The 14,535-nt window shown below is 42.2% G+C and overlaps 1 protein-coding gene across 1 annotated transcript; it reads left to right on the top strand.

Annotated features, from left to right (window-relative positions):
• The first annotated feature begins 1,192 nt into the window (after positions 1-1,192).
• On the top strand, positions 1,193-7,532 carry COMTD1 (catechol-O-methyltransferase domain containing 1). The gene is made up of 7 exons (XM_041404947.1): positions 1,193-1,329; positions 2,590-2,714; positions 3,732-3,837; positions 4,594-4,712; positions 4,978-5,032; positions 6,438-6,571; positions 7,153-7,532. Exons 1-7 carry the CDS (start codon positions 1,248-1,250, stop codon positions 7,303-7,305), a joined length of 774 nt encoding a protein of 257 aa, XP_041260881.1. The 5' UTR covers positions 1,193-1,247; the 3' UTR covers positions 7,306-7,532.
• Positions 7,533-14,535: the final 7,003 nt, after the last annotated feature.

The raw sequence follows: 14,535 nt of genomic DNA on the forward strand, positions 1-14,535 counted from the left end.
ACAGTAAAAAGGCAGTGATAGGCAAACACATTTCCCATAAATACCCTGGTGATATACTTAATCCCACACTTAAGATGTACTTTAAAAAGCATCTTTTTCTTCTAACTGCACTGACATTTGTTTTGTTAGCAGAGGGAAACAGTTGAAATGTTTTCATCCAAACCTACCAACACACAATTCATCTGTCTTTCTGAAGATAGACTATGTGCCAAAATGGAATTTTTACCAGCTTTATCCTACATCTGTGGAGGCCAAGTTGCAACCCAATCCATTCCTATGTATTCCTAGTCTGTGTGAAATGGCACTAATTTCATCTCCCACAGAATGTCAAAATGATAGATTTCCATATTTTGCTTGTGTTCTCCAAAACCCAGATATTACCAATACTTCACAAAATGAAAACCGAAGTCCCAGCCCATCTCCAAAAGGCACAGAAGCACAAAAAAGGTTAGGCTGACATAAAAAAGATTACACAATCACTTGTTGATTTATAATCCAACTCCCTCAGCAACAGATCCGGCCAGGGAGGAGATCCCTCAACAAGGCTGTTAAGCAGTGGCAAGGGCACTGCTCCACCTCACCTGGAAGATACCGCAGAAGGGGGCTGAAACAGCAGTGGAGGAAAACAGGCCCCATTCCCCCTCTCTTGGAGAATCCTCCTTGACTCCTTTCATCTGGACACTCACAGGTCACAAGACTGAAATTCCAAATATCTTATACGTTTTTGGCAAGTAATTGCTCACACCTCAGCTGCAAAGAAAGCTGTGTTCTAGGGGAAGGAGAGAGCTCTCTCCCCGGGCTAGTTGGAGTACCAAGCCTCTTACGAGCATATCTCTGTGAAAAGCTCCTCCACGAGAGCCCATTACGAGCACACGACATTTGGGTGTGTTTTAAAACGAAGACTACAGTGAAGCTGTACCAGAACAAGCCTCTGAGGAGGTGGTGGCACTAACCCCGGGTGCTGTCTTTGTCACTTTACGCACCACAACCGAGTACGTCACTGAGAGAAAGGCGCAGAGAGAAAGGCGCACACCTCCCGCGGGGGACCCACCCTCTGGCCGCCCGAGCCGAGCCCAGCATCCGGCACGCCTGGAATCGGGACCCCAGGAGCCACCAAGACGAAGGGAAGCCGCCGGGCCGCCACCACGGGCAGCGCGGCCCCGCCCTCCCGGGCAGGCGGAGCGCGCCGCACCGCCCAGCGCCGCGCGTGACCCGGCGGCGCCGCTGCCCTCGCTCCCGGCTCCAAAATGCCGCTTCTCAGCGTGCCCAAAGAAGTGGCCGTCGGGACGGCGATGCTGGGGGTCGCCTTTGCCACGGGTATGCTTGCAGGTAAGCGGCGCCCCCCCAAGCCCTGCCACATACACGGAGACGTGAAGGCTGCGCCTTCCTCGTGTCCCCACCGGCGCCCGGCAGGTCCCTCCCAGGGCGGGCAGGAGTCCCGGGTGCAGCCTGGCGGCCCGTCGGGGAGCAGACCCCTTGGGGCTGCTCTGCGGGCAGAGATTTATTTTGCTGAGCTGCTGCAGTAAATAAAATGATGTTCTTAAGAGTCCAAGCCGCTCCCTGTAATCCGGCAGTGTGGGGCCGGGCCAAGGTCCGGTAAAAGCGAGGACACGCTCCCCGCCCGGTCCCCCGCCTGCATTCGTTTGGCCAGCCCGGAAGGGCCGGGGTGTGGTCCTTGGGCACGGCATTGTTCTGGTAGCAGTTTCGCTTTCATTCCCCGGGAAGAACGGAACGAGCCCATGATCCAGGAGGGGAAGAAGACTGGTGTTGGGTTTGTAACGCGGGCACTTGCTTAATCTTTGATTTAAGGCAAGTTGTTGAAATAATCTATATCTTGGCGTGATCGTCTGTAAAGTAGAATCATTAACAGAAAATAAACCCCTCGAAATAAAAGTGTTCTGTCGTAGCAAACAACTACCAGGAGATGTGGAAATGAATTTGTTGTTATTTCTTCAAAATAGTTAATCTGTTTGGTAAAAGAAACATTGGGCATGAAAGCTGCATTCAGTCCTGTATTTAAATAGACATGTACTAAAACTTCAACTTTCAGCTCTTACTTTGTCTGCTTACTGGTTTCACACTAAACAAGGCATTTTGCAATACCACGTTTCCCCTGGCTGGAGGGTAGGACAGTGTCATGAGGAGAGCACAGGGTTTGAGAAGAACCATCAGCTGATGGGGCTAAAACCTGGTGGCGTGTGTTCATCTGCAAAAGAAGGAGCACAGACTGAGAAAATTGTGCATGTCATTCATGTATCTCTTTAAACTTGCCCTTTGAGTTTTGATGGGGTTACTTTTCCTGTAAGTTTATGGCAGTGTGTAACCATCACATTGGCCACTGAACAATACAGTTCTGAAGCCTTCCCCTTTCAGCCTTTCGAGGCCTGGACTGGACATCTTAGAGGCTAAAAAGGAGAAGGGGAAAAAAATTACAGTCCACCTGCTTGTCCAGCTATGTTGCATTTTCCATTTTCATGGCTGTTTTACAGAGGAGAACTTTTCAACCTTTAGTAATACTTCAGTGTTCACTTTATTTAAAATGGCAATAACTGAAAAGTATAAAAGTTCTTATTACTTATTGTTTGATAGGTAAAAGATACCCTTCTTTCATTTTTGGGACCCCGAGTGGTATGATGGGGAAGAATAGTCCTCTCCGGCAGTACATACTGGATCACTCCTTGCGGGAACATCCAATTCTAAAGAAGCTGCGTCTGGTCAGTATCGCCCACACCTCCTCCTGAACTGCTGGCATCCTGGTCACATTTCCTTGCTCCATCTTACTTGCATACCCACTAGAGGGGTTTTTTAAACTGGTAATACCCAGACTTCTATGTTCAGGGCTACCTACATGACTATTTAATAGTATTGGCATATATTTTAGACATGTCTTTCTATCCTCGGCTCCAAGGCCATGTGTTAGGGCTGCACTTGATTTGGACTTGAAAAAATTACTTCTGTTCACTTTGGTTGGCATATAAGGAACCTGTAGCTCAGAGAGGTGATGTCTTCCATCAGGCTCCAGTGTCAGAAATGAGACCAGACATCCTGACTCAGATTTGAGTCATTTCAGGTGAGACAGACTGTTCTTGTATAAAAGAAATCAAATGCTAACTGCTGGAACAGGTTGATTGGAATGATCCCTAGAAAGGAGAAGAAAGGAAATAGGAAGATATACTTTCTCTTCAGCTGTCATGGCACAGCCCTGCTTCTCCCATTGCCCCATTCCTTAGTACCAAGAGCCCTTCCACCCTGGGATGGGCACAGATTCTCCAGGTTTGCACTGTGTGGCCTGGACTACGTGGTCTGACCTTTGGCAGACAAGAACCTAGCAGTTCATTAAAGCATTCTACACATCTTAAAGCAAGTGTATCTGTTTGTGCAAATGCACAGAAATAAAGGACTTTTACAGTGAAAGTTCGCCTATGATTCTTTGTTTAGTTACAAAGATTGCTGGGTTTGCCACAGCCATAGTAATTTTGGAGCATATTACTGCTTTGAATATCCTCTGCTTATGACACACTTAACATCCTCCTTACTTATAGTCAAATTCAAGCCAATTTATGGCTCATAGATGGCTCCATCTAGCTCCATTCACAGAGTAATCTAGAATGAGAAGACAGAGGTGTCTGTTTTTCCTGGAGTTTCACTGGGATTTTTTCTTTAGGATATTGGTTTGATAGATTTGGTTTTTGTTTGATGTGACATGGTTTTGGTTTTTTCCCCTTTCCTAGCTCACTGCTGATCATCCCCGGGGCAGAATGATGGTGTCCTGTGAGCAGGCTCAGCTTATGGCAAATTTGCTCAAACTCATTAAAGCCAAGAAAGTTATTGAAATAGGTAAGAGTGTCACTTCGTAGTAAAATAAAACTCTTGACTATCATTCCCAAAATACAGCCATGTTTAATATAAAATATCCAAATACAGGAAGGTACTGCATAACTGTTAAAAAACAGGTGGGCAAACTACAGCATGAAAAGGAGTGTCTGATTTACACTTGGTTGCCACTTTGTCTAACTGCATTAAGTAGTTCTGGCATCAGCACGGATGGCTCATCCATTCTGAGGCAATCTGAAAAAGTGAGCTAAACAGATCTCTTGAGTCTTCAACAGTTGCAGGACAGAGTATATATTCTGTCCTTCCTCTATCACCTTGCTAGAAGACGATATTTTGCTGCACAGGCCCTGTATCAAATCCACTTTGCTTGACACACCTATATTACCAGGATGTCCTAAAAGACAGGCTGATGCTGAGCAGCCAGGTATGAGTTCCCACCATCTTCATTCTTGGCCTGGCTGTTACAATTCCCTGGTATATTGCTGCTCATCCAGTCTCTCTGAGTTACACATTCAAGACCAGACTCTGCCTTGTTTGTCTATGAGCCTTTTGGAAAAAGCTAACATTTAAGTTTGCTAAAAAAAAAAAAAAACTTCTCAACCTACTATTATATTAAAATGGAAGAAAGAATGAAAAATATTTACTGTCTATTAACAAATTGCCCTCCTTGATTCCTTTGGGGTTCTTATTCCTAAAGAGAGCCCTGTAACCCTTTTTCCACAATACAAGAAGTGTTGATGTCTCTTATGATTTTCCTAGGTGTGTTCACAGGTTATAATGCCTTGAGTATGGCACTTGTCCTGCCAGATAATGGCCAAGTTATTGCCTGTGATGTAAATGAGGACTATGCCAAAATTGGAAGGCCACTGTGGAAGGAGGTAAGCAGCTTCTCCTGTACACAGTGGGGACAAGTGCCTTTACATGTGAAGAGATTTTGTTATTTTAGACTTGCAAATTCGCACAGAAATATTTTTAGCATTAAAGGAGGCTGACAGAGTTCTGTTTGGGAAGAAAAATAAGTGGTGTTTGGCACCTAGAAATAATAGGAAAACTATCTGAACCCCAGTCACTCCCTGAATACAGCATACTAACAGGTTATTTCTTGACCATTTTTATCAACACTTTTGTTCTTTTTCATCTTAGGCAGGAGTAGAGCATAAAATTGACTTGCGGATTAAGCCAGCAATTCAAACACTTGGTAAGTATCCTGAAATAACAGATTGTTTCCCCTTCCCTAGAAATAGAAGAGGGATACAATAGTGATGAAATTTAAGACCAAATATGGTTCTGAATGTGATCCCTTTTGCTAAGAGGGAGGCAGCTTCTCTTATATTAAAAAGTAAGAATCTAGGAGTTCACAGATTTGCTACCTACTAGTAGAGAGGAAGAAAATGCTTGTCCTGTGTTGTGGGCTGTACTGGTCACTCGCCTGCCCTGTCCATCACTTCGTTTAATTTATCAAATACTATTGTCAGCTGCTTTTGGAAAGCTGATGAAAACAGATTAATCAAAGCCAAATTTCTCTTAGCATTGTCCATTCTGAGCAAGTATTCCTCTGTTAAGAGAGGAAGAGTACCCTGAAAGGGCTGAGGTGCAAAAAAAATTCAGAAGCCAGTATATAACTTAGGCTGAATTGTGTTCAGAGAAGTTCAAATTTAGGATGTTCCAAAAGCATGCAAGGCCATTAGTGAGGCAATGACTTATCTCATTCAAGGAAAGAGAAAATATGGGGCAGAGGAAATACTAATAAATGTTTTGAAAATGCAAGACATTTTCTAGGATTGTTGGATGCAGAAGGTTTCCAGCAAAGGTATTTGGTGGATCCCCAGATCCACCAAATAACCTTGTATTGCTTTCAAATCCATCCTTTCTAAAGAGGCAAATATAAGCAGTTTGCTGGTATGCACACTCCTTGAAGTCTATCAAAGCAAAGCTTTGTCCAGGCATTGGTTCAGACAAAAAGATCTGCTGACAGCTAAGGGCAGGTTAAAGCGGTGGCAGAGGACCTTAGGAGACAGAAATCACCTCCTCTGAAACTGGCAATTTGGAATTCTCAGTCAAGAAATCTGTCTAGGAGAACTTAAAACTGAATTCTACTTGCCTTGGCTCAGAGAGGAACTACTTACAGTAGTTATTTGCTGCAAATATCTCTGACAGGGTTTGTTCATGACCTGTATCATGGCACTTGATCTCCAAGGAGAGATTAGCATTTAGAACCTTTTCATAAAGTGAGAAAAATTCTAATCCACTCCAGAAAACAGTTCTCAGCTGAAAAAAAAAGCTGAAGGTGTAGAGTATGTCCAGTTTCAAAGTGCTTGACTTGTTTTTGCTGTACCTTTCAGCAGTCCCAGCTGTATCCTTCAGGTTTGGAGCTATTCCACAAACTCCTAAGCATGCAGACCTCAGTAACTGCGTGTTTTATGGCATACATAATGTCTAGATTGGTTTCTGTGGGATAAGCTTTTCTAGTAATTACCTGTGGAGGAACAGGCTGCCTGGTGAAGGCAGCAGAAAACATTTAATGAGAGCTTTGACACAAATGAATTACTTCCTCCTACACAGCACTAACCAGGATATAACAGCTCACTGTGTTGCTCATCTAGATGAACTGTTGGCCAATGGAGAAGTGGAAACCTTTGACTTTGCTTTCATTGATGCCGATAAAGAAAGCTACAATGAGTACTATGAAAAATGCTTGCGCCTCATAAAGAAAGGGGGAATAATAGCTATCGATAATGTAAGTACTGCAGTTCTGATGGTAATGCACAGGCAGTTACACATAGCACAATCAAAAAGAAAATTCAACATAAACTCTTTAATTAAGCTATATAAAACACTAATAGAAAACATAGAATTTTTTTGTTATTCATTACAGAGAATGCTCTGTATTATTCTCGTTTGTCTTGTAGTGCATTTATAGTATGTACAGTACTTACACAAGATCAAAAGTAGCACTTGTAATCAGTAACTATTAATAAGTTATCAATTAACTACTTTTACAAGAAACAAAGGATATTAAACTTCAGGCACCTTTGGGGTTATGGTGGCAGCCAAATAGGGCTCTTAAAAAAACCTATATTTAAATACATTTTTTTTTGTTTTGGCTTCAAATCTATAGTAGAAGTACAATTAGCAAGTTCGGTGGACTCTCAATCCCACTTACTTTTGAGAGTTCCATGTCAGAGACTATTATACGTCTGAAATATAACAAATAATATCTATGTCTAAGAAATACGCAGGAACTTTTCCAAAGCTTCCTTTGTTGTCCAAGGACCATATTAGAACAAAGGATGTGCATCATATTTCTTTTTTTAATAGGTCTTTTGGAATGGAAAGGTGCTAAAACCAAGGAAGGATGACTTGGCAGCGCAGAGCATCCACCGCCTCAATGAGAAGCTTCTCAGAGATGCACGTGTCAATATCAGCATGCTCCCAGTGGGAGATGGAGTCACATTAGCATTCAAGTTGTAACTCGAGGAAGCCCAGCAGATGAGAAATATCAATCAAATCATCAGGAAAAATTGAGATGGAACAGTATCAAAAATTCAATTTAACTTATAACTCCACTGGATAGCATAGCCTGGGAAAGTAGACTTCAGGAGCAGCTGGATCCTAAGGGCAGCTAAGTAGAGAAGAGAGATTTATTATGAGATCTACTATGGTATCTTACTTCAATTGTAATAAAGGAAATAAACTTATGTGAAATTGTCCTTGTAAGACAGTGGTTGAAAAAATCCCCCTCTATAGATTGTCCAAGTGCCTCAATGCAACAAAGTGATTTTCTGTCCTAGAAGAGCCTCTTGAGCGGCGGAATAATCGGTCAGTACCACCAAAAGGAAAAGAAGTGCAGTTTACTAGTGTTTATAGCCATAATAGAAAAATGGATTTTTAATGAAATGACATCAAGAAGATTGCTAGCCTTCTCAGACTAAAAATATTCTAAGTCATTCCTTATCTTTGAAGGGTACTACAGAACAAGCCTCAAAAAGACATCATCTGAAAAAAAAAATGCTTTTAAAAGCTTGCCAGAGGACAAACCGTATTCACAATACAATGTCTTTATTCTCTAAAACTTTTTTGCACAACTGGATTTCTTTAACCTAGGTAACAGCGCAGATAGATTTTTTTAAGTCAGTATGAGGAAAAGCAAGTGGGCAAGAAGTAAACCAAAACAATTCTCCCTCTTTCCTGCATCCCTCCCCCTTGCCACCTCAAAGAAGCAACTTGCTAAATGCTTGTTTCCTAGAAAAATGCAAGCACAGAGTATTGGTGGCAAGCCTACGGAAGGATTGTGATTGTATGAGGATGCAATATTTCTGTGAACTGGCTATTCAAACTGTTACTGCAAACAGAGATTCCCTGCCCTAGGCAGCATGTAACAAAATTTCAGCCCGCAATTCTTCAGTACAGATAAAAATTGATTAAATAAGGAACTGAAACAGGATTTTACAGGCAAAAGCTTCACTGGTAACTTTTTTGGGGGACTGATAACACTGGGTATCATATGTGTAGAGGAAAGAGATGTTCGGTTTTGTTGACATCCTGAAGGGAAGCTGTATCAGAACTAGGAGAATACTTAATCCATTTGCTTAAACAGTTGAATGACTTGAGGCACTGGGGGACAAAAATTTCAAGTCTCAGAATGTTGAAGACTGTATACTTGGCTTATATTTTTGAAATTTCAGCTGGGTGGCTTGGGTTCTGGTAAGGGGCAGAAGTTCAGAGCATGGCTCTTGCCTGTCTCAGACACTCCCCATAGCATTGCTCCCACTGCGGTGGAGAGCAATGAAGGAAGGAAGCATTGCCTGATGGCTTCAGAGCAGGGTTATGACTGAAAAGATCTCAATTCTATTTCTGTCACTTCCGCTTAAAACCCTGATTCAGCAAAGCATATCAGGATCTGCTTAATTGAGGAGTGACTGCAAAATCCATGTCTGGGAGAAGGCCAGGACAAGGTGTGTGTTGCCCTTAAATGAGAATTTAAATAGGGCATGGTTTGCCCAATTTATTTTTCTGAGTACAGATTTGCCCTCAGAGCTTCAAACCTCTGCACTCCTCAAATTTCTTCTCTGCATAAAAGAAATGACACCTTATTAAATTCTTAGTGGCTATAACAGCTCTCAGATGGAGTGGCTAAAGGAGTTACAGATTTGCATACAGAGCTTCTGACCATGTTCTACTTTACAGTTTTATTTTGTCAGTAGATACCAAAAGAATCCTAAGGGTTAAAAACACAAAATGGGACACTTTAACAGCAGGGGTATCTTCTGAAATTTCCTGCTTTCAGAAGCTAGAGGCTGATAAACATGAGCAAGCTAGAAACTGTTAAGAATACATACCCTGCCCCAAAAGTACCACGGTGGCCTTTCCCAAACATGGAGAAGTCATTGGGAGATCAGTCACAGACTCTGCAACTGTTTTACTACTACTTTCCAGGTTGCAAGAACCCTCCAAGTGAAGCTGAACCAAAAATGGACAAGCATCATGAGTATTTTTGCAAGAAACTAGAGTTTAGCAACATTCAAAACCAGATACAGACACTCATAGTTGAATGATTAAAAAATAACTATTCATTCTGTGGTGGTTAAAAGAAACACATTTGCATACAGAGCTTCTGACCATGTTCTACTTTACAGTTTTATTTTGTCAGTAGATACCAAAAGAATCCTAAGGGTTAAAAACACAAAATGGGACACTTTAACAGCAGGGGTATCTTCTGAAATTTCCTGCTTTCAGAAGCTAGAGGCTGATAAACATGAGCAAGCTAGAAACTGTTAAGAATACATACCCTGCCCCAAAAGTACCACGGTGGCCTTTCCCAAACATGGAGAAGTCATTGGGAGATCAGTCACAGACTCTGCAACTGTTTTACTACTACTTTCCAGGTTGCAAGAACCCTCCAAGTGAAGCTGAACCAAAAATGGACAAGCATCATGAGTATTTTTGCAAGAAACTAGAGTTTAGCAACATTCAAAACCAGATACAGACACTCATAGTTGAATGATTAAAAAATAACTATTCATTCTGTGGTGGGAACTAGCAAAGTCCCCATTACCTATGCTAGAGGAAGACCTATCAAGTGCCTGAGGCTAAAGCCATGTGCAGCAGCCAGCTATCATTTTGCTTCTGCTTTGGGCTCTGTTCCACTTTAAATATGCAGATCATAATGTGAGTATTTCATCAAACCTGTCTCCATCCTGATCACCTAATTACCATTAGAAAGAATAGCAATGTGTCCCTGAACTATAGATTGATGAGCCATCTGTAAGCGGAAACAAAGAGCAGAAGGCAGCTTAATTGAATCAAATATTTAGAATACATTACTCTATCTTGTAGTTACTCAGAAACTGGCCTTCTCTTCAGGCTTCTGTCCTGCACATCTGGAATTCATCACTGCTAACTGCATTTGATCCTTCAACCTTACTATGAAATGACTGCTGATAATATATAATCATGGTTTAATTCAAGTGGCGAATCAGCTATGAGGAATTTGTGGGGCGATGAGAAATTAGACTTCCATTAGCTGATGGGAATGGGCCACCCACTAATGCAATGCCAAGTCTTTGTCTCTCTCTGATGGAGACACCATGTATGGAAGCTCGTGGGTCTGCTGGGTGTGCTCACCCCTCTCAGGTAATACACCTGCCTGAGCTACTGCTCGCGCTGTAGAGGCTCAGGGTTTTCTGCCCCTGGAGAACAGCTGACCCGTGGGCCCAGCTGTTGCCCAAGCCCTCCCAGCCCTGCCACACCAACATCCCTTCTGCTTGCAAGAGAGGATCCCAGAGGGGCCAGCACAGGGGACAAATGTACAGCTGGAACTTGCTCAGAAGCAAATGGGGCTGAAGGATGGGTCATTAAACAGAAAGGAATGAGAGCAACAATGGAAAAAATAATTCCCCTTAGTGTGGTAACTCCCAGTAGCCACTATGAGAATTAAAGCGTGTAATCCTAGCTGCTGGTTAGGTAACTGAGTCCCTGCTCCAAAGACACATTCAAAATGGTATGGTATGATATTTACATGGGTGACAGGGAAGGGAACTGAAGACCTTAAGAGTAGGCTTTGCATCTCTACTAGCTAATTAAATGAGCAGGACTGAGACTGAATGCTCCGAAATCTTGAGAGAAGGCTGCCCCAAAAAAACCAGCTCATTGTCCAAGGGTAGACACAGGGCTCAAGGCTCGGTTCTGCATTTTCAATGCTACAGCTTTTAATCCTGCAGGGACATTGCAGGGAGTATCCTAAGTCTCTCATGTTACCAGAGAAAGCAATGGTCTAAAGCAAAACTGGGCTACTGCGTGTAACATAACTTTCAGGTATTTATTGAACCTCTGACACCACTGTCAGTCCTTCTTTTAACAAACTTAAGTGGTTTTAGTCTATTTGAATTCAGTTGCGTTGCACACAGACAGCACTTTCTGTGAATTGCTGCTCATGGAACACAATTAGCAAACTTGTGACAAAGGCCTTAGGACACAGAAAAAGGAACATGAAAATAAACTTCATTCCAACTCCTTTCTTTGAGGCATGAGAAGTTCCCAGAAGCCTTTGCAGCTCAGATCTGAGGGATATGCCATATCTCAAGCACTGCAATCTTGATACTGGAGTGGCAACAGCAGCAAGTGCCATAATTGGCTTGTTTTTGAAGATGTAGTAGCACAGAGTTGGCTGCATCCCTGCTTATGTTCTGTTTATCACTTGAAGAAATCAATCCTAAATGGTCACAATGGGAGTAAAAAAGCTAAGAGATCAGTACTGTTTTAAGAGATTTTGCTCCTTGTGTGCTGGGTTGGGCTGGAAGAGAGTTCATTTTTTTCATAGCAGCTAGTACAGGGTTGTGTTTTGGGTTTGTGCTGGAAACAGTGTTGATGTTTTCCTTACTCCAAGGAACAGGCTGGGGATACATGAAAAATTGGGACAAGGGAGAGCCAGGCCTGCTGACCCAAACTGACCGAAGGGATACCACATGGCATCATGCTCAGCATATAAAATGAGGGGGAAGAAGGAGGAAAGGGAGACATTCAGAGTGATGGTGCTTGTCTTCCCAAGTTCCGTGTGATGGAGCCCTGCTTTCCTGGGGATGGCTTTCCTGCCTGCAGGTGGGAAGTGGTAAATGAATTCCTTAGTTTAATAAACAAAGCAGAAGCTGTAAAAATGTCTTTATCTCAGCTTACAAGTTGTCTCACTTTTACCCTTCCAATTCTCTCCCCGTTGCACCAGAGGTAGTGAGGGAGCAGCTGTGTGGGGCTTAGTTGCTAGCTGGGGTTAACCACAAGACCCTACTAGATGAGATTAATACAGCTTGGTTTTATCCGTTCCATCTACTGAAAGTGCCCAGGTCTCCTCCATTGTGTCACCAGCTGTGCACTACCTTGAGGAAGGTGACCATGCTGAGTGGTTCCATCCCTTCTTCCAAAGAACAGCCGGACCAACACAGCAGAATAATCTAAAGCACCCCACACACAAATGATCTGGGCCCATTTCTGTGTGGTTTGCAGCACGTTTGACTTTAATGCTCCTACCATTTTAATGGGAGAGGCAGCACTATCATGGCCTTCCCAGAATGAAAATGTGGGAATCACAAATACAAGAAGCATCAGGAAGGGATTGCTGATGTCATCCCAAACAAGTACTGAGTGAGAGAATGACAAAGCTGATTTTTCCCTCTGTGCACACCTAAGAGCTGCTAATGAGCATTTCCTGCCACAGTGAGCACTGAAGTTTCTTCAGAAAAGCTTGAAGAAATTCTTTTGTTTCCTAACTCATCACTTGCTCTGCTCTCTGGTCTGCTAAGCCTTTCCCAGGGCTGTGCCATTTCTCTGCTGCTGCATATTGTGCCAGTGATCTGCACTAGATGAAAAGGCTCTGCACAAATATAAAGCATTACCTCTGCATAATTCTAATCACACAAAATTGGCCTCATGCATTTGCAGCTACTCATGGTTTCTAAGTCACCTGTTTTATAATAATTTCTAAAGCAATATTTTGAAAAAGGAAATGAGCAAACATAAAACCTGCAAAAGAGAGAAATGAATGGGGGATTTCAGACAAGTTATTTATCTTCCTTTTTGGCTCAGTGCAATACTCTAGGTATAAGCACATAACTAGCTGCTTTAATATTTACTCTGATTATAAGAAAAATAAACATTGATGATAAGTCACTGCTTTCCAGGATTAGATTTCATATTTTAGAGACTGCTTTAAATTACTGCAGAACCAAACATTATCTTTGCTTCTTATTCATATATTTCCCTAATGAGTTCCAAGCAAATTGTACCTACTTATATTTTATGATTTTAAATAATTAAAACATTTTATGGAGGCAACTAAAATTCTCCCCAGAGTTAGCAGAAAGATTATTGATTGAACAGATCTCAGGCTACAAGGAAAAAATTATTATTTAGTTTAAAGGCTCATAATTTTATTCCTATTCACCTACTAAAAAACCAAGAGATTGTGCATTTTTCCAGCAACCGTTTGAGTTATGCTGGGGTAGGGACTTGGGTTATGTTGGTGAGATGAAAGTAGTAACTTTTTGACATCATGAAATTAGATTTCGGAAGATAGTTAATGAGAAAGTGTTATTGCTGCCGTCACAAGTAAATGCAATACCGAAATACTGCACGCCCACACAACACCACTGCATTCATTAGCCAAGGAAAAGCCCTACTGTACATTCACAACACCAAGATTTTTAATCAAATCCACAAATACAAAACATCAACAGAAGAAATCCACTCTCAGAGAGGACTGGTTCACAGGATACCCAGGCTGTCATGTCATGTGGCATGGCCAGAGAAGTCCATAGGGTTATGGCCCAGATGTCACTGTCCTGTAGTACAACAGCCAAACACCCAGCAACAGACAAGGGGGAATTGTCCAGCATGAAAAGAAAAGCAAACAAGCCACGAAAAAAAAAAAAAAAAAAGCCAACCCCACACAAATCTAAAAGAAACAAATGCATTTTAAAACAGGTGCAAAGAAACCTTCACAATAAGGGAAATAGATGCCTGCAAATTCAAATAGAAATAACAGCTGCAGGTAAAATTTAGGCTTACTTTTAAGGAACTTTATCCTTGTCCATGATGTCACCTTGTATCTTTTGTTGTGTAGGGTGTTAGGAAGCAACATTAGGAGTTTACTTTTAAATGTAAGCAAAGCATGTAACTCCTTGGAATAGGAAAAAAATCCAAAACCAACCAAACAAAAGAAAGAACCAACCAACAAAAAAAGACCCAAAACACCTGCAATATTTAGCTCAAAAATGCTGATTTTGAGCATTATTTTTACCCTGCATTCCATGTCTGACCCTTTTTCTTTCCACAGTGAAATTCACACAGGCTGTGGCTCACAGCTCTCAATGTTTACTTCATAAGGTATGTAGTTTTCCATCTGCCTGCCAGAAGTCAATGCTGCTGATATCTGCTACAAATCAAAACCTGGAAAGCCAAGGAGCAGAAACAGCTCCAATGAGCAGAACTGGAAAGCTTTGTCAGACAACAATAGACACCTTTGGATTCAAGCAGAGCTGTAAAGACTACATGGGGTCAGGCAGGGAGTGGGCAATGAGATCTCTCTGCTGCTCTGTGTGGAGGGACACATCTGTCTCCACCTCTGGCAATGTTCAGCTCCACAGAGGTGAAAAGGGGTCCCTCAGGTGCCTTCACCAGCTTCCACCCAGCTACCAGTGTATCCTCAGCTTC

The sequence above is a fragment of the Onychostruthus taczanowskii genome, unplaced genomic scaffold, assembly GCF_017590055.1.
Source record: "Onychostruthus taczanowskii isolate IOZ18803 unplaced genomic scaffold, ASM1759005v1 scaffold22, whole genome shotgun sequence".
Classification (NCBI taxonomy): domain Eukaryota; kingdom Metazoa; phylum Chordata; class Aves; order Passeriformes; family Passeridae; genus Onychostruthus; species Onychostruthus taczanowskii.